The sequence below is a fragment of the Hakea prostrata genome, chromosome 2, assembly GCF_041222555.1.
Source record: "Hakea prostrata isolate BN-2017 chromosome 2, UWA_Hpros_2, whole genome shotgun sequence".
Taxonomy (NCBI): domain Eukaryota; kingdom Viridiplantae; phylum Streptophyta; class Magnoliopsida; order Proteales; family Proteaceae; genus Hakea; species Hakea prostrata.
Window position 1 is genome coordinate 17,102,764 of NC_142601.1, and position 27,794 is coordinate 17,130,557.

The 27,794-nt window shown below is 38.5% G+C and overlaps 1 protein-coding gene across 1 annotated transcript; it reads right to left on the reverse strand.

Annotated features, from left to right (window-relative positions):
- Positions 1 to 17,204: 17,204 nt before the first annotated feature.
- On the reverse strand, positions 17,205 to 27,590 carry LOC149023901 (ABC transporter C family member 3-like). Its single transcript, XM_089142862.1, is given in 15 exon segments — positions 17,205 to 17,305; positions 17,414 to 17,653; positions 17,940 to 18,003; positions 18,771 to 19,076; positions 19,215 to 19,423; positions 19,541 to 19,835; positions 23,750 to 23,914; positions 24,023 to 24,670; positions 24,778 to 24,875; positions 25,220 to 25,283; positions 25,285 to 25,347; positions 25,349 to 25,531; positions 25,533 to 25,907; positions 25,909 to 26,336; positions 26,339 to 27,590. Coding segments are annotated over 15 exon segments (4,491 nt in total).
- Between the last annotated feature and the right edge of the window lie 204 nt (positions 27,591 to 27,794).

The window sequence follows — 27,794 nt, forward strand, 5'->3', positions numbered from 1 at the left end:
CGAAGATAAGAAGAAGATTACTTATATCGGGTCTGAACAGCTAGAGGAATTCAAAGATGAGTTGAATTTATTTCTTCAACAGAATAAAGACATATTCTCATGGTCTACTGAAGACATGCCAGGAATTGATCGGGCTGCCGCAGAGCATAAACTCTGAATAGATCCAAAGGTGAAACCAGTATTACAAAAAAGGAGAAATTTCTCCATTCAAAAGTATGAAGTCGTTCGGGGTGAAGTTGAAAAACTGAAGAATTCTGGTTTCATAGAACCAATTGAATGCCCAACTTGGTTAGCTAACGTGGTAATGGTAAAAAAGGCGAATGGGAAGTGGAGAATGTGTACAGACTACACAGATCTCAACAAGGCTTGCCCTAAAGATTGCTATCTGTTGCCTCGGATTGACCTCTTGATAGATGCGACTGCAGGATATGAAACTCTAAGTTTCATGGATGGCTACTCAGGGTATAATCAGATCCTTATGAATAAGGAAGATGAGAAGTTTACGGCTTTCATGACTGATCGTGAAAGCTACTGTTATAAAGTCATGCCATTTGGCCTAAAGAATGCAGGAGCTACATATCAGAGAGCCGTCAACAAGATTTTTAAAGATTTGATAGGAAAGAATGTTGAAGCTTATGTTGACGACATGCTTGTGAAGAGCTTTACAAAAGCAAATCATATTGCAGATTTGACTGAGGTATTCTCAGTACTGCGAAAATATCAAATGAAGCTGAATCCAGAAAAGTGCGCCTTTGGAGTTTCCTGGGGCAAATTTTTGGGCTTCATGGTGTCACAGAGAGGTATTGAGGCTAATCCTGCCAAAATACAAGCTCTGATTGATATGGAGGCTCCCAAAACTGTTCGTGATGTGCAGTGTTTAACAGGGAGAGTTGCCGCTTTGAATCGATTCATCTCCAAGTCTAGAGAAAAGTGTTTGCCATTCTTCAAGGCACTCATAGATTTGAGGGGCAGCAACGAAGCAAAAATGGACCGAAGAATTCCAGAAAGCTTTCGAGGAGTTAAAAGAAGCACTCGGACAACCGCCGATCTTGTCCCGACCAGAGAAAGGGGAAATATTACAGCTATATCTAGCGACATCCCTTTCAATGTCGGTGCAGACATTTGTTCGTGAGAAAGATAAAAAATAGTGGCCGATTTATTATGTGAGCTACGTATTGCTAGATGCGGAGACACGATATTCGCAGATTGAGAAGCAGGCTCTGGGTCTCATGATGGCCGCCAGGAAGCTAAGGCCATACTTTCAGGCTCATCCAATTGAGGTATTTACAACTTTTCCTCACAATAAGTTCTTAATAAACCTGATTTATCTGGAAGGATGGTGTCCTGGTCGGTTGAACTCAGCGAGTTCCAAGTGAGCTTTAAGCCTAGAACCACAATCAAGGCTCAGGCGTTAGCCGATTTTGTAGTAGAAACTACTGCACCAGTGGAGTCCACCATTGAGGATCCCATTATACCAACCACTTGGGAGGTATATGTGGATGGTTCGAGTAATAAAGATGGAGCAAGAGTTGGAATTCTATTGAAAAGTCCAACAGGATTTATTATTCGATATGCTTTGAGGTTTGCATTCGGAGCAAGTAATAACGAAGCAGAATATGAGGCTCTGATAGCTGGACTTCGGTTTTCAAAAGCATTGTCTATCGTAGATGTTACTATTTATAGTGACTCTCAACTTATAGTCAACCAAGCCCAGGGGGAGTATGGTATTAAAGAACCACGCTTGCAGAAATATCAAGAGATAGTGCAGGCATTTCAAAACCAATTTCGAATTTGAAGATATCTCGATTCCGAGGACTGAAAATTCAAGTGGGATGAGCTATCCCGACTAGCCAATGCCAAAGAAAAAAATCTAGACCCTTCAGTCTATATTGAAGAGATAACATTTCCAAGTTATCATGAGAAAGAAATTTCTTATATTGAAGCAGAGCATTGCTGGATGGATCCGATAATTGAGTATCTGAGAGATGACAAATTACCTGAGGATCCGAAAGAGGCAAGGTTGATCAAGATACGATCGGCGAGATTTGTCATTCAGAATGGGAGACTATACAAAAGATCTTATTCTGGACCCCTTATGAGATGTATAGGCCCCGAAGGAGCAAAGTCAGCTTTGGCGGAGGTTCATGAAGGAATTTGTGGAGCTCACATGGGTGGACGAGCCCTGGCCCACAAAATTCTAAGACTTGGGTTATATTGGCCTAAGATCCAAGAGGCTGCTATGGAGTATGTTCGTCGATGTTGCAACTATCAAATTCATGCTACAGTATCAAAGCGCCCAGCGGAAACCATGGCTTCAATTCTAGATCCCATTCCCTTTGCGATGTGGGGAATTGATATCATGGGCAAATTCACCAAAGCGTCAGGCGGACGGGAATATCTGATAGTAGCAATTGATTACTTCACGAAATGGGTTGAAGCCAGTGCACTGGCAACAATTACTGAGAAAAAAGTGGAGAAATTTGTGCTTGAGTCAATCATATATCGCTTTGGGATTCCAAAGATTATCGTCACTGACCATGGTACTCAGTTCGACTGTCCGCAATTTGAGCAATTTTGCGGAACATATATGATCGAGCATCGTATGTCCTTAGTGGCATACCCCCCAGAGCAATGGACAAGTAGAGGTTACTAACTGAACGCTACTGGAAGGAATAAAGAGAAGACTCGAAGCTGACAAGGCTTCTTGGGTCGAAGAACTTCATAATGTACTGTGGGCCTATAGAACTACGATTCGAACACCCACAGGAGAAACTCCATTCAGGTTAGCATATGGGTCCGAAGCATTGGCATCGGTGGAGATAATGGCGGGGACATTACGGGATCGAGAGTTCGAGGAAAAAGCAAACGAGCAAGGACTGCTTGATAGTCTTGATCTATTGGACGAAGTTCGGGCAAAGGCAATAGCACGAACTCAACATTATCAAAAAAGGATAGCATCTCATTATAATACTCGAGTGAAGAATCGTCGGTATTTAGCCGGAGATTTGGTGTTGAGAAACACCTTAGCTTCCGACCCGCGTCACCAAAGATAATTGGACCCTTCTTGGGAAGGACCTTATATGGTTGTAAAACCAGTTGGTTCAGGAGCTTACAAGCTAAAGAACATCAACACCCAGAAAGAGTTGGATCATTCGTGGAATGCCAGGCATCTCAAAAATTTTATCCTTGATGATGATTTCAATTTTGTTCGTGATGTATACATTTTCAATTCAATCAATGCAATTTTTGGCTTTCAACAAATTATCTTTTGATTGGGGGGCATCATACACCACATTCAAGAACAAGATCCAACTATGAGGCATCGGATGAAAATCCGAGTGAGTTGCTTCCGCAAGGCGTCGGTTTGAAACCCGAGTAAGTTCCTTCAAGACTTATTGAATTTTTGAATTATCCTTAAGTAAAGGCATCGGTTTAAAACCCGAGTGAGTTCCTTCTCAGACTTATTGTATTTCTCCGGAAATCCTTAAGTAAAGGCATCGGTTTAAAACCCGAGTGAGTTCCTTCTTAGACTTATTGTATTTCTCCGAAAATCCTTAAGTAAAGGCATCGGTTTAAAACCCGAGTGGGTTCCTTCTCAGACTTATTGTATTTCTCCGAAAATCTTTAAGTAAAGGCATTGTTCTAAACAACTAAGACCTAGTACAACAGCGATTCAAGTGGCTAGCAAAGTTCAAGATGAAGTTAATTTCTTATTTCTTCAAAAGACCAGAAGAGGCTGGTCTCAACATCAAACATAAGATTACAAGAGCTGGATACAATCTTCGGTCCAAAAAGAAAGTCATCATCGATGATCATTAAGAAGTCATACAAGATCGGCACAACTTTGCTAGAACAAACACATGAGTCAATCATTGGTATGGATTCAAGGAGAAGAAGAGGAGAAATGAGGATTACAAAAAACATTTCAGTATGTATAAAATCCTCCGCAATTTCATACTCTTTGTCCAACTTGTCCAGGAGAAGTATGGTCTTCGACCAAACTTGCATTCAAGGCAAGCTCGTCATAATTGAATCCTTCCAAGGGAGAATAAACAGGAGAATCTTCCAGATAATGCATAATATCTGGATCAGAAGGCAGAGGATCAATCTTATTTTTGGTCCAGTCAGGAGGAGGAAGGCCCAGTTTGGTAAATACTTCAGGATGGCAAACAGCACTGTAGGGAGTCGTATCAAAATGAGGATCCTTCCTTAATATTGATTCCCATACTTCGTTCTCACCATCCCGGTACGCCTGCAAGTTATAAGCATTCAGCATATCAACAAAGGGCTTACTGTGTAAATACTTGAAGACGCAGGCTCTGCAAACATCAGTTGGAAGGGATTCGGGCAAATGAACGACAACTTGCCTTTGGGGTAACGTTTCAGATCCTTTGGCTCCTGACTTTCCAACTCCTCGCTCCAGGTGCCGTATCTTCTCCCTGGCATCATCCAAGTCTGACCGAAGACGATCGATCACCGAATTCTTTTCTCCCGCAAACTCCCAAGCTAGTTTCCTAAGGCAAGCAATCTCAAAGCATCTTTAGCTTCGTGAGATTTCCCGAAGCCTGGAAACTTCATTGCTCAACCTATTGAGCCTAGAGGCTGCTTCCACTTGGTTGTGGAAGTTACCAGTAAGACTCCTGCAAACAACTTCCGAGTTAAAAAGGAGCAGAAGAGTAATATTCAGAATCAAAAGATAATGAAGAAAGAGTTAAATCACCAGTGACTTCATAAAGACTTCATCTGGAAGCTTGGAAAGTACTGCGCTCTCAGAAGTCATTCGAGCAGCAGTGCACCATTCCAACGCTCTGTCAAACTCGTTTGACACTAATTCGGGCGAAGGATGAGAAGGATGAGCTGCATCACTTATCACCCGACGGCGCTTCCTGGTGGCAAAATCCTCCAACTCCAAAGGAGAGGAAGAGGATGCCAAACAAGCACTAGAATTGGAAATAGGAGCAGCACCTGCTGGGACCACACCTTCATCAGACGCCAACATAGTTGCCCCAGATGCCCGAAGAGTCTCCTTCGGGGGTGCACGAACGGTCTCTGCAACAGGGGCGTCAGCAGCGCCATCAACAACGGAGTGATCAAGATCTTCCTGGGAAAAACGAGCGATCACTTGGCGCAGAAGAGGCGTAGGGACGGCGTCAATAGAAACTGTGGGAATCTGACTTGAAGATTCACCAACAGCAGTCGCCTTACGCTTGGAGGATTCACTAGCTGAAACCACCTCACTAGCCCCAACCACCGCCGACGGAACGATTTTCTTACAAGATTTCGCTCTGATAAAGTTCGGGTTGATCCTGGGAGCCACTATATAAACAGAAAAGCCATATCATTACAGATATCCAACAACGAAAGAAAAGAGGGAAACCCTAGTTCTTTATCAACTATGAAAAACCCGATTAAATAAACCCCAAGTATTACTACTGTGCAGTTTACTCAAGGGGAAGGGGAAAGAGATGAGTAATCAAAAAACTCACTTGTTCAGAAGTTGATAGAGTTATTGTTGGAGTACGAGGAATACGGAAGCAAGCAGGAGGACGGAATGTCGGTTTAGCAAATCTAACTTGCAGATAGCAGGATAGATGGAGAGTACCCACGAAGGCTTTAAATAGCCTCAGGTATTAAGACGATGGTTGAGCTAAAGACAATCAATGGCCCAGATCGAAATGACGCTTCGAAATCCGTAACAACTTCTTCCTCATGCTTTCTTTGCAGCTCCTCGGCAGCTGTAGTCAACCGGTCTATCTCAGAATCGGCTTTGGCCAAATTCTCTTCACAGGTCTGCAGCAAGGAGCTGTTGCGGCCAACCCGGCTCAATGCTTCCATGTGTTGATAGAAGCTCAACACAGCATTCCTGGGAAGGCGGAAATTATCAGAAGAAGTCATAAGAAATTGTGAAAAAATAAGTAAGCAAGAAGACCAGTACCTTGTGGATTGACTAACAAGGGCAACGTCGTCCAGGGTTTCAAATTCCTGGCGATCAAAAGGAACAAGGTTGAGGGAGCTCCACTCTGCAGCTTTCTCAGGATCCTGTGTCACCTTGTCGGTCAACTTTAGGGTCCACTGGGGGGTGAAGACCTCCTCACAATCCGCAGAATTTTGGATTTTTTGTGGGAGGAAGCATCAACTGTATCATGCCTCCTTTTGGTTCGGGCGGAGGAGGAGACATTAGTCCTCTCCACCATCGGCTTCTTCCCTTTACCCGAAGCATCAGCCACGGGCCTGATATTCCTGATACCCCTATAAGAGGGGTCGGGAGAGGGAACAGAAGCCTCGTGATCACCGGTCAAGGCTCTAGGCGATCGTTACTTGGCCGTCACAACGGCCCTAGCGGCCTTCACTCGCAGGTTCTCGAGGTTCATTCTTGGAGGCACTGCAAAGAAGAGAAAAAGTCAGAATTAAAGACGTATCACTTCAGTAAAATTAAAAGATGATGGATAGAAGCTCACAATGAGTCAAGTCCCAGTACTGAAGAATGGAGTTATACTCCACCTCAAGTCCATGTATCTCTTGATACCATGGAATGGATTTGATCTTCCTGATGGCCGCCTCGTCTTCTTTTGATAAGGGTAGGCCTCGGTTACTCTCAGAAGAAGAAATACACCGCCTCCAGACGGTCGGGAAGTTAAGATCTGATGGAGGCGCTCGACAGAAAAAGTATCGTTCGCGCCATCTTTTGTGGTTAGAAGGGCAAGTTCCTTTGACAAGGATGCTGCCCCTCCAATCAAGTTCAGCTTTATTGCGTTTGGACAGAAAAACCCAGCCGGGAGGATGGGAGATAGAAAGAACATGAAAATGCATAAAGAGAGAAAGAGATGGCGTAATGCCAAGTTCAAAACACAAACCCAAGAAGCCGATGATGAGACGCCAGCTATTGGGAAGGAGCATTCCAGGACAAATGTCCCAATGATTCAGAACGGCTGAAAACAAAGGATTAAAAAAGGGAAAGCGAACCCCGCTTTCCAGTGCATCTATGTGTAGAGAAAATTCATCCGAAAGGGTTGAATCAACCCTCTCATTAGGATGGGGAGCCCTAACCTGATAAGAGGAAGGAAAATCAAAATCTTGGATCGCTGAAAGAAGGGTTTCCTCCTTGAAAATGGAGGGAACAGAGCCAGGTCCGCCATCGAACTTGGAAGTTTGAGGCTGCCTAGAAGACTCGGCAATTATCCTAGAAGTCTTGGAAGATCCAGACTCAAGAAGGACAGAAGGAGTTTCGGTTTTTCTCTCTAAACCTTTTTGAGAAACTTCAACAAACTCACGCCAGAGGACAGTTAGGGTTTTGTTATCACTATCCGACTGTTCGGAAGGAGGAGAAGCAAAAGCTTCATTACCACTACTATTACTAACACTGGATACCAGAGAAACCCTATTATCCGCCAATACTTGTTTCAGTAAGGTACAAAAAGAAAAAGGCCAGTAAACTTACTGATTCAGTGAGGCAAAAGCTTGAGAGCAGGAAGGCGCGAAGCAGACGACAAAGGTTCAAATTCCGGACAGGAAGAATGAAACCTACGAAGACAACGAACCATTTTTAAAAGCACCCGCACGAGTGTTCGGGAATCTGAACGATCGAGATTGATTCAAAATCAACGATCAAGATTAGAAGACGTTTTGAAAGTTTGAACTCACGAATCCGAAACAGGCGTTCGAAAACCGTCGCTTGGATTACGTGAGCCACGACAGATCGACTGCAAGGAGACACGTGGCCTTACCCTCACAATGCTCGAGGAAAAGTGACCACCGCATTAAATGTGATATGACATTTAATGGAACACGCAGAGACTATTGCCTGATGAAGAACCCAGTTAAAAACCAAGCCCTCGGGATCGACCGAACGCTTGGTCTGGGGGGCTCATGATATGGAGAAAATATGATCGAACCGGGTTCATACCTGGTTTGATCCTCGACTCCGGTCGAGACAGAAGGAAACGACTCGCTCCCGAGCGAACCGAATCCGTAAGATGGCTTGCTGAGGAAGAAAACTTATTCAGCTACAAGCACGCCCTAATTCAACTTATGAATTAGGTTAATTACCCTAATGATGGCAGACTCGAATTGACGGCTGCAGCTAATCATTATCGAAGGGATAAGCATCGCATAACCTAAAGGTTATCTCAGGAGTCCTCTACTAGTCCAAACTAGTAGAAGTCTATCGCTCAACGGATCTAACTGTTAAGATCCAACGACTACCCGAAGAAGGCTCAAGTGCATCCAACGAAGGAGATTCGAAGGTACACTCTATATAAACCTCACTGCCATACGAGGTGAGGGATAGAGATTGATATACACACTGGTAGACGTAAACTATCAGGGGCTCACGATCTAGATCACCTTTCCCAGTTCTTCATTCATTAGCTCTATGCTTCTAGCAGAGCCATTTGTGATTAAGTTCATCAACTAACTTAGCCTTTGGAGGTGGACTCCCGACCCGACCCCCGCGGTCGGGCCACATCTGACGCTTTCGTTTTGCAGGTCATCTCGAGAAGATCTAAGGGCTGAGTAGATTTTGGACGCATCACTATGTTTTTGAAACGTATAGAGGGTGAAATATATGGGCCCATTCACCCATCATGTGAACCATTCAGATAATATATGATTTTAGTATATGCATCTATAAAGTGGTCACATGTATGTTCATTATGAACTCGCAATTTGGTATTTGCGAGATTGTTTGCTCAAATAATGAGATTAAGAGCATAATTTATGGATTATAAGATAAAGACAGTTTGTCTTGATAATGCTGGTGAATTTACATCTCAGGCTTTATGATTATTGGATAACAACTGAGATCACAGTTGAATAGCCTGTTGCTCATGTTTATATCCAAAATGGTTTGGTAAAATTATTTATTAATTATCTCCAATTAATGGCTAAACCATTGTTTATGAGAGCAAAGCATCATTTGTATTCATCAGGCCAAAAGGTTGTCATAAATTCTCCCTATTACAATTGGCTTATGGTCAGAAACCAAATATTTCTCATCTTAAAACTTTTGGATGTGCGGCTTACGTTCCAATTGCTCCACCACATCGCACAAAGATGAGTATCAAAATAAAGTTGGGAATATATGTTGGATATGAATCTCCTTATATAATTCAATATATTGCTAAGGATAGGAGATTTATTTAATGCAATACTTGCTTAGTATTATTTCAATGAATTAGTTTTTCCAACATGAGGGGGAGAGAATAAACAGTTGGAAAAAGAGATTGATTGTATGCATTATCATTATCTCATTAGATCCTCGCAATGAGCACTGTGAACTTGAAGTTCAAAAGATAATGCAATAAATATTATAAATCAACTGCCAGATTTGTTGACCTGCTAAGAGTTACTAAATCTCATATTCCAGCTGTAAATTATGCTCCAATTAAAGTTGATGTTCCAACAAGACAATCTATCAGTGCAAATGAAATTAAACCACATTTAAAACGTGGAAGATCAATCGGTTCCAAGGATAAAATCCTAGAAAAAGAAATGAGCAAATGATCAAGATGGTCATAAAATGTAGACAATTGATTATGAAAATCCCGAAGACATAACTTTCTATGAAACCCCAGAAGAGGTTTAGGTACCTGAAAATAATGAAGAGATCTCGATTAGTTATGTCATTGCAGGAAAAAGATGAAACCGAAATGATAAAGTTGTCGACAACATTTTTACATATTATTGTTGAAATAATACAACAAGACGAGGATCTTGAACATAAATTTGTTGATGAATATAAATCAATAAATGATTGGCCAAAATGTAGATACGCAATTCAAGCAGAATTGAATTCGCTTGAAAATAAAAGTTTTTGGACCTGTAGTCCAACATCTGAAGGTATAAAGCCAGTGGGGTACAATTGAGTTTTCTGCGAAAAATGAAATGAGAAAAATAATGAAATCATGATATATAAAGCATGAATTATGGCACAAGAATTTCCGCATATGCCTGGCATTGATTACATGGAAACATGTTCTCTTGTGGTGGATGCAATCACCTTCAGATATCTTATTAATCTGGCAGTATATGAAAATTTTAACATGCGTCTAATGGATATTATTACAGCCTATTTATATGGCTCACTCCAGTATGAAATATATATATGAAAATCCTTGAATGATTCAAAATGACTGAAACATATAAAAATTCCTAGGAAGTTTGTTCAATAAGGCTTCAAAGATTATCAAGGCATATATGATATAATCTCCTTAGTGGATATTTATTAAATGAAAAATATAAAAATGATCCAATTTATTATTATGCCTTTACTAAAGGATATGGATTTAATTTTAGTAAGTATATATGATGATGATTTAAATATCATCGAAACTCCTAAAGAGTTTCCAAAAGCAGTAGATTATTTGAAGAAAGTTGAAATGAAAATCTTGAAAAGACAATGTTTTGTCTTGACTTGTAAATTGAGCATTTGACGAATGAAATATTCGTTCATCAATCAACTTATATAGAAAATATTTTCAAGAGATTTTATCTAGATAAAATACTTCCATTGAGTACCCCAATGGTTGTGAGATCGCTCAATATAAAGAAAGATTCATTTTGACCCCAAGAAAATAGTGAAAAATTTCTTGGTCATAAAGTACCATACTTAGTGCAATTGGGGTATTAATGTATTTTGCTAATGGTATAAGACCAGATATAGCATTTTCTATAAGTGTATTAACAAGATTTATTTCTTCTACAATATGAAGACACTGAAATGTTATAAAACATATATTTCAGTATATTTGAGAAATTATTGATATGATATTATTTTATGAATGTGGACATCAACTTACTTTTTATGCAGATGCAAGATTTTTATTTGATCTATATACAACTAGATCTCAAACAGACTATTTATTCACAAGTGAATGTTAGCTATTTTATATTTGGTTTAGATCAATGATACAACACATTCAGGAAGCATGCAATCTTCTATTAGAAAAAGAGGTTTGAACAATATTATATGAAGATTATGTTGCATGCATAACTTAATTGAAGTGAAGATACATCAAAGGAGATAGAACGATACATATTTCACCGAAATTCTTCTTCATTCATGGTCTTCAATGAAATGGTGAAATCGATGTTCAACAAACTCGTTCAAGTGATAAGTTGACAAATTTATCTATTGAGAAGTTGCATACTTCAAATCTTGAGAAGCTGATATATGATATTAGAATGTACGTATTCAAATATATTCAATGATGTTATCATCAGGGGGAGTAAAATACGTGCTTCACTCTTTTTCCCTTAACCAAGGTTTTGTCCCACTGGGTTTTCCTGGTAAGGTTTTTAATGAAGCAGCTACCAATACGTATTATTTAGATATGTATACTCTTTTCCTTCACTAAGATTTTTTCTCATAGGGTTTTTTTTAGTAAGGTTTTAACGAGGTACATTATCTATTGATGGACATCCAAGGGGGAATGTTATAAATAATATTGATTGTGGATATCTATCATCCCCCAATAGACAATACTTCCAATTGAAGATCTCAACTACCTTAGCATACAATCTTGGTGATTCACATTCCCATCTTAATTGAAGATTACGGTGATCTCAACACACAATGTTGGCAGTCAATATTTCCATTCTATGCACCTTCTATCTTGGGTGGCAATCTATCTTTCCATATCAAGAATATCTTATTGTGTGTAAGAATCATATATTTTATTTCTTTGTAGACTCTGATATTTCCATATCAGAGTAGATGTTCCTTCTACTATAAATATATAATGCACTCAACTGAATGGACTAGTTCTGATTGAATTCATCTTGTCTTTCTTCTTTATATTCAATATCTTCTTTATTTTATAACAATATATACTTTTTTTTTCTTTGGTAAATATTTGTTATATGTTTTTAGATGATTTTACATATTTACTTGACAAAAAAAAATTCATAAAAGATATCTATTTACTACCTGAGTATTGTCGATCCTTTACAAATAAAGGCCTTTTTCCTAACATGGAAAGCGAGACATTACATGGAATCATGTGAAACTCAAGCAAAAACCTCGGGAGACCACCAAATCAAAAGAAAGAGAGAATCAAACTTTTGAAATGACTCTTCATGCACCCCCATGGATTCCTAACTCTTAACTCTGGGATCCATCCCCATAATCGAAATGCTTCTATAAGCTGGCATGGATCAACTTGCTCATGTTAACTTCTCAAATGAACTCATTATTATCATTAAGAAATCCCCATTATTCTCATGGCATCCATGGCAAACATTGGAATTCTCTATGTGGTTATGTTGGACACTGTTAAGGAACCTCCACGAGTCCCACAGGAACTCTACCACAACAACTCATAGAAGCTAGATTTGAAGAGTTTCAACCCAACTGAATCACCTGAAGACAATTCAGCGATGACGAGTTCCAACTCAAGTGAATCACCTCAAGGTATATTTTCGTCATGTGTGGAGATAGACTTTCAAATCAACTCATATTTGGAACTCAAGCTAAGAGTTCCAACACATGTAAAACAACCCAGTAGTTGGACTCTCTCACAATGACTCACTCTTATCCAAGGCAGCAATGCTTACAAGAGTTGTAGCATAGCAAGAAACTCTTGAAAATTCCATATAAAGCCATGTACAAATACAATTTAATATACAATGAAGAAAACTAGCAGCTACTCTTCACCATGGATGTCGATTGTAGTACACAACGAACCACGTTAACTTCTCTTGAGTTCTGTTCTGATTTCCTTCTTTTCTTTTCACAAAAAAAATATAGATTTTAATATGGCATCTAATGCCCAGGTCGGTCTCCCATCCCCTTCATTTCCCTCTCTCAACAACTTCCTCTCTATTAAGCTGAATGAGAGCAATTACTTGATGTGGAAAAATCAGCTTGTTCCCTTGTTGCGAACCTATGGCTTGTATTGAATCATTGATGGGACTGATCCTTGCCCACCCCCAACTGTTCTGGACGCTTCCTTTGCTACAACTCCTCCTACGCATCTCCGAAATCTGATGTATGATCATTGGGTTCGTCAAGATTAACTGTTAATGTGCTGGCTCCTTGCTTCCCAGACTGAGAATGTTCACACCCAAGTCATTGGATCCACTAATGCTAAGGCCGTATGGGATTAGTTAGAAAAGCTCTATTCGTCCTCTTCAATAGCTCGAGTCGTGCAACTTGGACTTCATCTTCAGAACATTAAAAAGGGAGGTAATACCATTCATGATTATCTTCTTAAAATTAAATATGTTGCGGAGCAATTAGTTGTTATTTCTAAGAGTTTATTAGATGAAGACTTACGCCTCTATGTTTTGAATGGGCTTGGTCCTGAATATGCTGCCTTTATGACCTCTAACTCTACTCGTGAGAATCATGTCTCCTATAATGAGTTATATGGAATGTTGCTAACTCAGGAAATTTGATTAAATGATGAGACCTCCTCTCTTGATTTACCCCCTTTAGCCAATCTGGTTGTTGGAGCATCACTCATTGCTCCTAGACCCATTTGGCTCCCTTCTTCCCCCCACATAGAGGCCGTTCAGCTGGTCGTGGAAGACTTTATAGAGGATGGCCCCTACCAAACCATTACCATCAATCTCATTCTAATGGATATCATCCTACAAATTTTCCAACTGCAAAAGGATCTGAAACTTTTGGACATAATGAGTTTTGTCAAATGTGTAATCGAAAGGATGATAAAGTATTGGACTGCCACCAGCATTTTAATCATGCCTTTCAAAGTGCATTAAATAATTCAATTGCTGCAAGTTTTCGGGATATGCACCTCCTCCTATTGCGGACTCTACTGGTACGCTGATTCAGGAGCAACACACCACATGACTTCTGGTTTTTGCTTCCCTGAATCCAACCCAACCATATCATGGTCATGATCAAGTTCATATTGATAATGGTGCTAACTTGCAAATTGCTCACATTGGTATGGTTCCACTCTCCTCCTCTGGTTCATTATTTCTTCGTGATGTCTTACATGTGCCTGCAATTACGAAAAATTTGTTGTCTGTTTCTCAATTAACCAGAGATAATAATGCTATCTTTGAACTTCACCCTGACATCGATTATGTGGAGGATCCCATCACAGGGAAGAGTCTTCTGCAAGGATGGAACTAATGGGCTTTCCTAGTTTAATACTTCCACTACAAAGCATGCTTTTGTTGGTGAAAAGACAAACTTATTTTCATGGCATTCACGGATGAGCCACTAGCTTTAAATTTGTTCGACATTTAATTTCTACCTTTGATTTACCTTTCATTAAAGAAAAGGATTTTTTTAGTTTGTAGTGCTTGCCAACAAGGGAAGAGTCATAAACTCCCCCTTTGAACTTTCTAAAACTGTTTTTAAGCATCCTCTAGACTTAATTTATTCAGATGTTTAGGGGCCTTTGCCCTCTGTTTCTATTGAACGTTATTAGTATTACATGATTTTTGTGGATGCATTAAGTAAGTTTATTTGGGTGTATCCTTTAACTATTAAAGCCAAAGCATTTGGTGTGTTTTAGAGATTCAAGAAGTTGGTTGAGAATCTTTTTGGGCGAAATATAAACGGTTTTGTAGTGACTGGGGTGGCGAGTATACATTTTTCTCCACTTTTCTGACCGATTATGGATTTGCACACCGATTACCTTCCCCACACACCCATGAACAAAGTGGGGCTGTTGAGAGGAGACGGAGACATACAATTGAGACTGGATTGACTCTGTTAGCCCATTCCCACACTCCTCAAAAATATTGGAACCATGCATTTGAAAGTATTGTTTTTCTCATAAAGAGGATGCCTACTAGGATTTTGGGGAATGTGTCCCTTATTTAAACTTTTTGGTGAAAACCCAAACTATCAAACCCTTCGTGTCTTTGTGTCCTTGTTATCCCTATCTTAGACCCTTCAATAAACACAATCTTGATTTTTGTTCTAGGGTTCACATTTTCTTGGGTTATAATTCCCGTCACCGTGGGTATAAATGTTTTGATAAGATCACTAGAAAATAATAATCTCTCGTCATGTTGTTTTTGATGAGCAGCATTTTCCCTTTGGTGAAGCGCCTCCATCTCTCCCGCAAACCCTCCCCTTGCCATCCTTACTTGGCCCTCCCCCCTGTCCTCCCTCCCTTGGACACTCCTACCTTACCTAACCAACCCAGCTCCATCTCTAAAGTCCCGTCCCTATTTGACTCTACACTTGCCCCTCCACTCTAGCCGAACCCAATCCCCCCTTCTCCCCTCCACCAATTCCTCTCCACCTTCCTCACCCAATATAGCTGCCTATCTTCTGAATATATAACTTGTTGTAGATCTTCCTATTTCTACCCAACCCATAAATTCCCACCCTATGTTCACCCACAATAAAGATGGCACTAAGAAACCTAAAACCTATCTTGCCGCTTCACATTCTCCATACCTTACACACATTGAGGCCACCACTTTCACTACTGCCAATAAATAACCTACTGGAGAAAAGTCATGGATGAGGAGTTCACTGTCCTACTAAAGAATGACACCTGGTCTTTGGTTGATGTTCCCAACTCAGAGAATATTATTTGTTGTAAGTGGATTTTTCGGATCAAACGAAAAATGATGGGTCAATTGAGTGGTACAGGGCTCACTTAGTTGCTAGATGGTTCAACCAATAAGAAGGACTTGACTATAATGAAACCTTCAGCCTGGTGGTCAAACTGACCACCATTCGGTTGGTTCTTTCTATTGATGTATCAAAACCTTGGCCGATTCACCAACTAGATGTTCAAAATGCATTCTTGCATGGTATATTACTATAAACTGTGCACATAAAACAACCACCAAGTTTCACTAACTCTCATAATCCAAATTATGTTTATAGGCTCCATCGGTCTCTCTATGGGCTAAAGCAGGCGGTGCATGGTTAGATAGGCTAAGTACATTTCTTTTGGAATATGGTTTTTAGGGGTCCAAGACTGATACTTCTCTATTTATCTATACAGGGGTACTTAGGACTGTTTACATTCTGATCCAACTCAGTACAGGAGTATTGTGGGTGCTCTCCAAGATGCTACCCTTACAAGGCTTGACATTTAGTTTGCTGTCAATAAGGTTTGTCAATTCATGCATAATCCAACCACTGATCAATGGTCAACTATCAAACTGATTCTTCTCTATCTGAAGGGCATGATTACTAAAGGGTTACTTATTCATAAATTTTCTGATTAATAGTTATCAACTTTTTTGGATGCTTATTGCATAGGTTGCACTGATGATCACAAGTCCATAGGAGGTTATCCTATTTTCTTGGGCATAAATTTTGTCTTCTGGAGCTCCAAAAAGCAAGCTACAGTGGCTCGGTCTAGTACTAAATCTGAATACAAGGCCCCTGCCAATACTGCAGCTGAGTTGACTTGGCTTCAGACCTTACTTAAAAAATTACAAATTTTCTTATACACTCCACCCGTCCTATGATCGGACAATGTGGGGGCCTCATATCTCACTGCCAACCCTTTTCTTATGCATGCACAAAGCATGTGGAGGTTGACTATCACTTCGTTCGCGACAAAGTGGCCAAACACCATCTTGAAGTTCAATTTTTGTCCACCAAGGATCAATTGGCAAATATTTTTACCAAACCACTTTCATCTTAACAGTTCACTTTCTTGATGGGCAATATCAACGTTACGTCCCAGCTGTTGAGATTGGGGGGCATGTTAAGGGACCTCCATGAGTCCCATAGGAACTCTACCACAGCAACTTGCAGAAGCTAGATTTTAAGAGTTTCAACCCAACTAAACCACCTCAAGACAATTCAGCTATGAAGGGTTCCAACTCAAGTGAATCACCTCAAGGTATTTCGGTCATGTGTGGAGATAGACATTCAAATAAATTCAAATTTGAAACTCAAGCTAAGAATTCCAACACATGTAAAAGAACCAAGTAGTTGGACTCTATCACTGTCACTTACTCTTATACAAGACAACAATATTTTCAAGAATAGTACAATATCAAGAAACTCTTAAGAATTCTATATAAAACCATGTACAAATACAATTTAATATACAATAAAGAAAACTAGTAGTTGCTCTTCACTGTGGACGTAGGTTGAAGTACACAATCGAACCACGTTAACTTCTCTTGAGTTCTCTGCTAATTTCCTTCTTTTCTTTCACATAAAATATAGATCTTAGTAGACACCAAGGTTGCATTCCCTGTGCAACCTACTTAGAGATGATCATTTGAAAGTTACACATTTAAAATTATGATCCCCATTTTTGGGTATACTCCCTAACGAGTGTTGCAAATGACGAGGACCTGATCTCTAACAATTTGGCTGGAGAATCATACTCTAATATTTGACCTGCTTAATACAAGAAAACTTGTTAATCTGATTAGCAATCACTAGATAAGAAAAGACTTAGAGCCAAATTCAAATGAATTTTTGGTGTACTAATTACTAGTTACTAACCATTATCAAGGAGCAAAACCTTGTCAATATTAAGAATTGATGTTATCCTATGTGCAATTGTGATGACGGTAGACCTTGAAAAGTGTTGCTTAAGGGTTCGCTGAATTAGATAGTCAGTCATAGCATCCACTGATGCAGTAGCTTCATCAAGTACTAACACTTTGCTCCTCTTTAGTAATACCCGTCCTAAGCAAACTAGTTGCCTTTGACCCATACTCCAGTTCTCTCCATTCTCTGTCACTGTAGCAACCACCATGGGTAAGTGGGTTATCTATTTTGATCCTTATTTTCATTAACTTCGCTTTCTCTACTTTCCTTCACATAGCAGAAATTCTTTTAGTCTTCTTTTTTTTTTTTTTTTTTTTTTTTTGTGGGGGGGGGGGGGGGGGGAAGAAAGCGGTTGTTTTGTTTCATGTTGCCATTTTCTACTAGAAGTTAAATACATAATCAATAATGACCTGATTTTATGCATGGATAAAAGGACAGCAGGAAAAGTTGGTATAGAGTGAATATTAGAAGAACCAACCTGAAGAATCCAACTTCCCTTCCTTCTTTCTAACTTCATCACCAAGTTGGCATCCATCTAGAGCCTTAAGACAACGAAAGGCGAATGTCAACTTATGAACACATTTGATGGTTTAAAATGAAATAGAATTAATGATTATAGATGAGATAGCCAAAGGTTGGAATACAAATGCAATACAAGTGGAAATGGAAAACAAGGTGTAGTATCTCATAGTTAAATTGTATTATTGTAATAATATTGACTGTGGTATTATTAGGTTCTAGAGGAGGAGAAGACGGAATAAGCAAAAGCCATTGGAAAAGGTACATGAATTAAATAAAAAAATGGTAAGCAAGAATTATAGATTGTGAAGGAATTTTATGAGGTCAAAATCCCCTTACAAACAGGTAGTTTGGGGCTGTTAAGACCATATTGAGCAGCAGGCCGCTCTTTGCTGTCATTCGTGCTCTAGTTCCATATGTCGGTTTCACAAGGTAGCCTGCCAGGCTGCCACTCTACATCTGTAACTTTTGGTTAATTACATCCAAATGGTCATGAAATGCCCTGTTTAACCTAGTTTTTTTTCTTCTTTTCCCCTATCATCCCCACAATGAATGCTTACTCTTGTTGAATGAAAATGGAGTTGAATGTTAGAATAAGGGACCCTAATTTGGTACCAACCATCAGATTTAGTAGGGGAAAAAGAAAAAGGAACCTGAAATACATGTCCTAGGCAATAAGTCAATAACATATGCCTTTTCGTATGCAAACCCTCAATAACTAGCTACATATGTCTAGCTATCACAGTAATATCTCTGATTGAATGTCAAGTATAAAAGCCAAAAACCTTACCTCCCAAATTTGTTCATCAGTGTAATCTCCGAGTGGGTCAAGATTGTTTCTTAAAGTTCCTTCAAACATTACTGGATCTTGTGGGATAATGCTCAATTTTGACCGCAAATTATGAAGGCCAATGCTGAAAATGTTGGTATCATCTATCCAAATTTGACCCGCTGTTGGCTCAAGCATGTGAAAGAGAGCTTGTACGAGAGTTGATTTACCACTTCCTGTTCGCCCAACAATACCTATCTTGAATCCTCCTGGAAAAGTGCATGTCATACCTCGCAAAACAAAAGGAAGATGTGGAGCATATCGAACCTGCACGTATGAATTATCAAAATATAGAAACCTAGCAAAAATCCATAAAAGTAAGAACAATGTTAAAATAATAACTTTACACAAGGAAGTAAAGGATCAAGATATAAAAACTCGAAGAATCTGAATTGGAGAAATTACCTGCAGACCAGCAATATCAATTTTTCCTTGTGATGGCCATTCATGACTCGGTTTGTTTTCTTCTACCAACAGAGGGGCTTCACTAGGGATATAAGTATACTGCAATATTCTCTCAACAGATATAATATTATTCTCAAGACTGCAAAGATCCCATATGACCCCATGCATACTAAAACCAAGCCCGTATGTGATTGCCAGTCCAACAAGAGCTTCAAAAGAGGGACCAAAAAAAATTAGATATGTTAAGAAAAGAATGCCTTCATGTAAACAAGTAGTTATAGTTGCTCTAAGTACTGATTTTGCAAACTTTCAAGTTCAACTTATACCAGGATTAATTACTCCCTTCGGCATTAAGAGCAATAAAACCAAAAAAAGGGCATATGTGATAGATGCTAGTATATCCATGCGGAAGCATAACCACTCTATTGCTCCAGAAAAATGAAATTTAGGTCGGATATACCCATCCACCAATTTTAGATTGGTCTCTATAAACCTCTTTTCTTGATCAAAACATCTGATTGTAGTTGAACCCAAACTGGATTCAACAAAATGTTGGATAATTGGAGCTTGACATACTCTAGCCAGCCGTGATAGTTCTCGTGCTACAGATATGTAATATTGCTACAAAACAAAGTTCGTATAAAGGAATTTAGATACAACATTAAAAACATATGTATCTCAAATTATATGTGTGTGTGAGAATGATTTAGAAATAATTATGAGGGACATCTTAGCACAAGTTATAATTTACATCTATTTGCTTTATAGTTATGCTATCATCACTGAGGGGAAATTCTAGTCCAATATATTTTTATCAACTATTGAATGGTTACTATTTTGTGTTTTTATTATACGTTGAAAGAATTATAAAGATCATTTTGTATATTAAAAACATCTCAAGTTCTTCATCTCCAAATAAAATGATCATGAACTTAACAAAATTTTATCCAGATCTTTTGGTATCTGTTTTTTCTTTAAATCAAATAATCATGAACAAATTTCAAATACAAGCAATGACTTATAGGTGCTCAAACTAGCTAGATAAACTAGTTTTTTTTTTTTTTTTTTAACTAAAAACATCATTCCTTTTAAGAAGTGAAAAGGATAGCAATTGCAGATTCATCAAAGCCTCAAAGGAGACCGCTCCCCACGTTTGTCATTGCCATTAAAGGGGGAAATCCTCCAGCAAGTGTCGATTTGATGAGGAAATTAAAAGTGCTACCATCCGATGAGGAAATTAAAAGTGTAGTGTGGGATCTTAACCCTGACAATGCTTTTGGTTGTGATGGTTTTCCGAAAAGTTTCTTCAAAAAATGTTGGGAAGTTGTATCCTATGATTTTGGGACTGTAGTGAGATCATTTTTTCGAAAAGGTAAATTGCCAAAGGGGTGAATAATAGTTTCATTACTCTCCTTCCCAAAGTGGAGAATGTGGTTGTGCTTGAGAAATTTAGTCCTATTGGCATGGGAATTTATTTTGCAAGGGTCTATCTAAACTGATGGCCTTCCTTCTCAGTCCCATCCTTCCGAAACTTATTTTCGAAGAGCAGGGAGCTTTCTAGAGAGGTAAGTTGATTTTAGAAAATATTGCAGTTGCTTTTGAGCTTACGAAATTTATTACATACTTCTATTAGAGTGGTTGGCATGGGCTTAAAACTAGAAATTATGAAGGTTTATGATACTATTATGTCTTGGGATTTTTGTTCGTTGTTTTGAGATGTTTTGGTTTCTTTGAATGGTGGGTGGATTTGATCCATGAGATGTATTTATCCTCCAAAATTTATATTCTTTTGATTGGTGGGTGGGCCCATTGGTTTTTTTGGGGTGGAAAGAGGTCGACGCCAAGGAGATCCTTTGTTTCCCTTGCTTTTTCTCTTTTCAAAAGAGGTCCTATGTAGAGGTCTTTGTTATATGCTTCTAGAGGGTAAGCTCAAGGATTTATCTGGTCCTAGAGGGGTTGAGGTTCCCTTGTTTCTGTTGTATGCAGATGATATTTTTATTTCTGCTAATGCTTCTCTAAGTTATGTGAAGGCTTTAGTGTATTTCTTGAAAAAATATCAGGAGTTTTCATGATAGCACATTAGTATGGAAAAGAGCAAACTTTTTCTTGGACGTCTCCTCGTAGGAAGCAAAAGATTTCGGAGCTTCTTCATGTCCCTCTTGCCCACTTTCCTACTTGTTATCTTGGAGTTGATATCTTCAAAGGAAGGGTTACTCGCCCTAGGCTGCTGCCCTTGTTAGATAAGATCATAAAAAAAATATTAAAATAAAAAAAAGGCTTCAAAGTTGTTGTGGAAAGCTTCTCTCTATGGCTGGCAGAATTGAGCTAGGTTGCTCAATAATCTCCACTATGCCAATTCACAACTTCTCGATATATTGGTGGCCAGAGGCTGTGGTTAAGTACGCAGAGGCATGGATGCACAGTTTCATTTGGATAGGCAGTATTGAGTTAGTAAAGAAGGTGACTGTGAGATTGGCTTCGGTGTGTACTCCAAAACGCGATGATGGCTTGGGGCATTGAAGATTGAGAGATGTCAACTTTGCTTGTCTCTACAAATTAGCATGGAATATTAAACATAAAGTTTCTGCTTTTTCTCTTTTCGTGAGGGGGAAAGTTGTTGACTCAAGGGGAACTTAAAGTCTTCAGGGCAACGATCTTCTTTGCTTCTTGGCCTTAAAAAGGTGTGGAGCTTCGTGAAGGCCAATGAAATGTGGATCATAGGTGATGGCAACAACATTAACTTTTGGTTGGACCATTGGCTTGGGGATTTCTATATTTCTGATTATGTTGGAGTTCTGTGTGATATGAAGGAGTAACTACAATTAAAAGTGGCAAACTATATCTAGAATGGTGGCTTGGGCCTCTCTGAGGTGATTTCAGCTAGATTCCAAGATGTACTGGAGTTGATACATCTTACTCCTCTTCCAAGTGTTGTACATCATGATGTTTGTCACTGGAAACGGACAGTTGATGGGGAGTTTACCATTCGATCGATCAGCTTGGGAACTATATGGAAACAAAGTTGAGCGAGTAGATTGGGCAAGTTGTGTTTGGAAGTCCTCTTTACAGCCTAGGCTATCACATGTTGGTGTATTTTTCATGGAAGGCTCCTAGCAGGTGAATGTTTGGTGGGGAAGGTGATTTCTTTGGTTTCCAAATGTAGCTTATGTTTCGATGCAGCTGAGGATCTGCAGCATCTATTCCTTCATGTAATTTTGCTCACAGTTGTGGGGAGGCATTGGTTTCAAGGATTGGGACATCATGGAGAGTTCATAACTCTATACATGAAAGCTTCAAGATCCGGAACCAACAGGCTGATTCCTCTTCTTTAGGGCATGCTGCGATGCATGGTTGTCTCCTCCTTAATTACCTTTGGCTGGCTCGCAATAAAAATAGGTATGAGGATACAACACTCTCTAAGGAATGGGTGCTATGCCAACTACAGAAAGTGGATTTTCACGCTTGACAGCAACAGAGCCACCCCAAGGATTTTCACTGATGCTAGATCTTTTGGTCTCAAGTGGATTATGAAAAGCAGAGCTACAGAAGTATTATAGCAGCTTCTTGGACCTGGGTGGATGAAACTGAACATCAACGGGTTTTCTTTGGGTAATCCGGGCAAGGCAGGAGCTGGAGGGGTCTTCAGGAATGAATCAGCTGCTGTAATATTTAATTTCAGTACCTTTTATAATGTGAAGACCAACTTTGAGGCTGAGTTGGAGCCTTTTATTCATGGTCGATCTAGATTGGGCAAAACAGTTACAGGTGAAGAAGCTTTGGGTTGAGTGTAATTCTATTGCATTGGTGATCTTCATTCAGTAGAGAAGGATACCCTGATATATATTCTTCAATGATAGAGAGGTTTACTTTCTTATCTAGCTTCTATCGATTAGAAGATCTACCATTGCCACAGAGAAACCAATATGGCAGCAGATTTTTTAGCCAACAATGCTGCCAGACTAGAAATCTCGTCAACAAATTCCCCCTTGTCAGCATCAATATTGAGAGAGCTGGTCCTAGATGTGTCTTACTATCCTAGGTTTAGAGTCAAACTTGTTTATGCTGTTATCACATGTGAGTGGAACCAATGAGGTTGGGTGTATTGGGTGCAACTGTTGTTGGGGGTTGAGAGTTTGGTTCCATTGGTGATTTGGTTTTGTATGGTTAATATTATTTTTTTTCTTTTTGTGTTTAATGAAAAACCTTTTAGCGGAAGAAAAAAAAATACTGAGCTTGAGTTGTTTTTCTCCAAACATTTTTTATTAGCCAAATAACTATAATTAGGAAAACAAGTTTCATATATATTATATATAAATTCAAATATTCTTGTAAGGTTTAAATCATTAGTCTCACCCTCGTGAAAACATCCAATCATTACTAAACAAACTATATTATGAACAAAGTAGATTTTGAACTCACTAGACATAAATAATAAACTAACTATCAACTTCTGTTACAAAAAAATTTGATAAAAACACATGGTTAAGCTTGATTGAAATTTCAATCATAAGAAATAGAAGTAATCAGAAAGTTACCTGATACCAAATGCATGTCACTGTCATCGGAATAAAAATTATCAGCATTTGCCATGCAACTTGTGACATTACTGCTATAGTTCCCAAAAATTCTATGATTGAAATAAGAAATTCTTCAAATTTACGAGGAATAGTAGTATCAACTGCACTTTGATCCATAGACATCTGCATATCAAAGACAAAATATAGTTTATTTTAAAATTTAAATTGATATTTATAATTATTAAATAAATCCTCTTTTGGTATCAAAAGAAATTGATAATATTTACTTACCCGATTTAGAATCCTTCCATTAGGAGTAGAATCAAAAAATGATAGAGGAGCACGAAAAATGCACATATGCATTTTGTTGAAGAACATAGTAGCTGTCTTGTATCCGATGGTTACAACAAGCATAGATCTTATAAGTGTACAAAGAGAGCCTCCAAGGATTAAACCAATATAAATAATCATAAAAACAGATCCTCTGCCATGAGGTCTTATGTTCTTTGAATCAGAAGCCCCCACTATCCAATAACTACTTACTATTACAAGAAGTTCAAAAAGAATTTGTGTCAATACTATCAGTGGTACGAAAATTCCTTTATATACGGTCGTACCATACTTCCAATAAATTGAAAGACTAACTCCACCTTTTTCTCTTTTTTCTTCCTGTGTAAGTTGTGGTTTTGACCCGATCAAATTTTCAACGATAGAGTTTTTGAGTTCCCTTTCCCCGTCATCTTTAGTAAACCTTTTTCTACACAATATACTTTCATCTTCCTTCTCGTTAATTTGATTTTCCAAAGTAGTCTCATGTTTAACAATATTAAGCTCTAACAAAGCTTTTCTATGTGCACCTATTAATTCCATAAAATCCGTGCCTGAATCAAGAATTTCATCGTACTTTCCTGTTTGAGTAATCTTTCCATCTCTCATCACCTATCAAGCAGAAAAAAGTAAAAATTAATTAATTTCAAGTAAAATTAATTAATTTCAAGTAAGTTTAATGTACTTAAAGCAAAGAATGGACAATAGCATGTTCTTACTAGGACAAGATCTGCGGATGATAAAAACTCTATTTGATGGGTGACATAAATTACTGTCTTTGAACCCAATATACCTAGCAAGCATTCCCGTATAAAAGCTCAAATGTTCACGTTCATAACTCAATAGGAACTTTTAGTTAATTTAATGACCTAAATGGATATGCATATTAATTTAGTTTAGTTATCATAATTATAAGTAACATTTCTTTTGTAAGAATTATAAGCAAAAACGACTATAGGTTTCATGCAAAGTATGCATTGTATCTACATATCATTTTCCTCTTTTAATTTTTTGAATCATGACTTTGTTAATGTTCACAAACCTTTTCAAAATAACATTACTTGTGATGGTAAGTTATGATGCAATTAATGAAGTTATACCTTCCATTCAATTTTATCAAGGAAATTTGAAGATAGATGTCAAAAAATAAGTACCTTAAACAAATGAGTTCCTGTGTGTGAGCATCGACAACACTAAAAGGATCATCAAATAGATAAATATCAGCGAGTATGGTACAAAGCACGTGCAATCTGGATTCTTTGTTTTTGTCCACCACTCAAATTGATTCCCCCTCTCACCTACAATAGTTTGATCCCCAAATGCACATAATTCTATGTCCTTTTTCAATGAACATGCTTCAAGAATCATCTCATACCTTTCCTTGTTTAGTTCCTTTCCAAACAATATATTGTCTCTGCCTATCGTACCACTCTGTATCCAAGGTGATTGTGCAACATAAGCCTTTTGCCCCCTGCAACTTAATATCTCCAGATGCCTTTGGGATTTCTCCTAATATGCATGAAAGTAGGCTTGACTTGCCCGACCCAACAGAACCACAAACAGCCACTTTCATACCATGTTTCACTTGAAAATTAAGATCTTTTAATGTAAGATTAGGGGAATGAATATCCCAAGAGAAGTTCCCATTGACTATCTCAATTGCAACTTCAGCACTATCAGATGGAAGCTTATACACAATATTTTGTTGAAGATCATCTAAACAGAGGAATGAGATTATCCTATCAAGAGAAACTTTACTTTGAACCACCATTGAGATTGTGTCCGGTAGAGTTTTAATTGGCAATCGCAACTTATCAAACATTACAAGTGCTGTTAGAATCTTTCCCCGGATCCAACTGAAATCCCATATGCCCACAAAACCCAAAAGTAACCATAGATACAAATAAGGGATTAGACGAGTAGACAAAAGCAATCATAGCTGATGTATAAAGTAACTTCTTTAACCATTTCATTTCAAAGTTCCTAAGATCAATTATCCTAGCCAAGAATTTCGTCTCCCAAGCCTGGAGCTTGAGAATCCTCATATTCCTCAAAGCCTCAGATGCTACCTTCATCCTCCGATCCTTTGCACCCATTAACTGCCCTTGAATTTTCTCTTGTAGTTTTCCTAATGGAACATTTGCTAGCATCAAAATCACTGTAGCAACAAAAGCAACTATTGAAGCAAGCCCAAGGCTTTTGTACAAAATCAACAATGCTAAAACAAGCTGAACAGGTACCTTCCATATATTGTGCAAGTACCAACTAAAAAATCCACTCTCTCAACATCAATAGTCATTAAATTAATGTTCTCCCCCGTAGTGTGGCCTTGCCTTGATTGGCTTGAAAGCCTGAGATTCTTTTCATAGATCATTTCAAACAAGGCAGTACGAGCCCTATTTCCCATCTTTCTCAATTGGAAGTGCAAATGCCTCTCTGAGATGCACCTTATGAGTTTTGATACAAAGAAAATAAAAACTAGGATATAGCTTTTATAACTTAGTTGGCAAGAGCTGCTTATATATTGAAAGAAAGTGTCTATAAGGTATGGTCCAACATAAGAAGCTAATGTGGATATGATGGACAACAAACCAGTCCATAGAATTTCTTTCCAAGTTAAGAAAATCAATGCCTTCACCAGCTTGACTGTGCTTACTTGGCAATTATTACCACAATCATTGTCATCGGATTCAATCTTCTTTCTAAAGTAAGATAAGACCACATTGGCACTATCAGAACTAGCAAGTTGAGGAACATCCTCAAGGTCCAATGTTTTTTTATACCCGAATGTAATCAACGGACCCATCCAAGCAAAAGTAAAAGTACTAAGAAGATTGGCATTTGCATAACATGTTATATCCTCTCCAACAACACTTGATCCTTGTGTGTCAATACTGTTGTTTCGATTGGAGCTACTTTTCAGAAGAGGCTCCAAAAGATGGAAATCTCCATCTTGTTGTCCATTCTTGCACATCCCAACATAACAAATTGATCCACCAGCAATTATGGATACAACATCGGAGGCAAGAATTGATAAAGGCATATGTTTCAAATACAAACCAAGATGTATAACAAAAAATGAGCAAGACATTAGGAAGTAGAAGGCCCACCAGATCCTTAGTATAATAGGGAACTTACTGTCACTTGAATGAGAAAACTGAATGTGCAAAAAGCCAGAGATCATAAACCAAGTGAGTGTTCTAAGCATAAAATCCAATTGGGCAATATGTTTAAGATCAACCAAACCATATCCATGCCCAGAGAGGTAACATAACACACATAGGATAAGATCATATAAAGACAAACTCATGCAACATACTAAAGCTGCCCAATAGTATGGAATATATGAACTCTTCAGCGTTGCTTTTGAATTTCCAGGGGTAGGAATTGTGAATCTCTTGCAGGCCGAAGAAATTGGTAAAATTAGTAACATAATTAGGTGTGAAGAAGCAGAAAACCCATGCAGCAAATTGGTCGCAGAAGACTGTGAGAAGACATTCATATCAATTCTTGATCCCTCAAAATCATCCATGTTTCAAATTCTCTTGTCTTATTTTACTTTTGGAGAGTTGGTTTAGATTGGTCCCTTACAACTAAACCATATCAAGTTTACCACTTCGATTTGATGCAGGCCCATTTGCGAAATGGTTGAGCACTATAGCAAATTAATACCAACCGTTTTTATGACCTTCTATGCGTTCCACAAGGAATTATACCTAGATATGAATTGCAATGT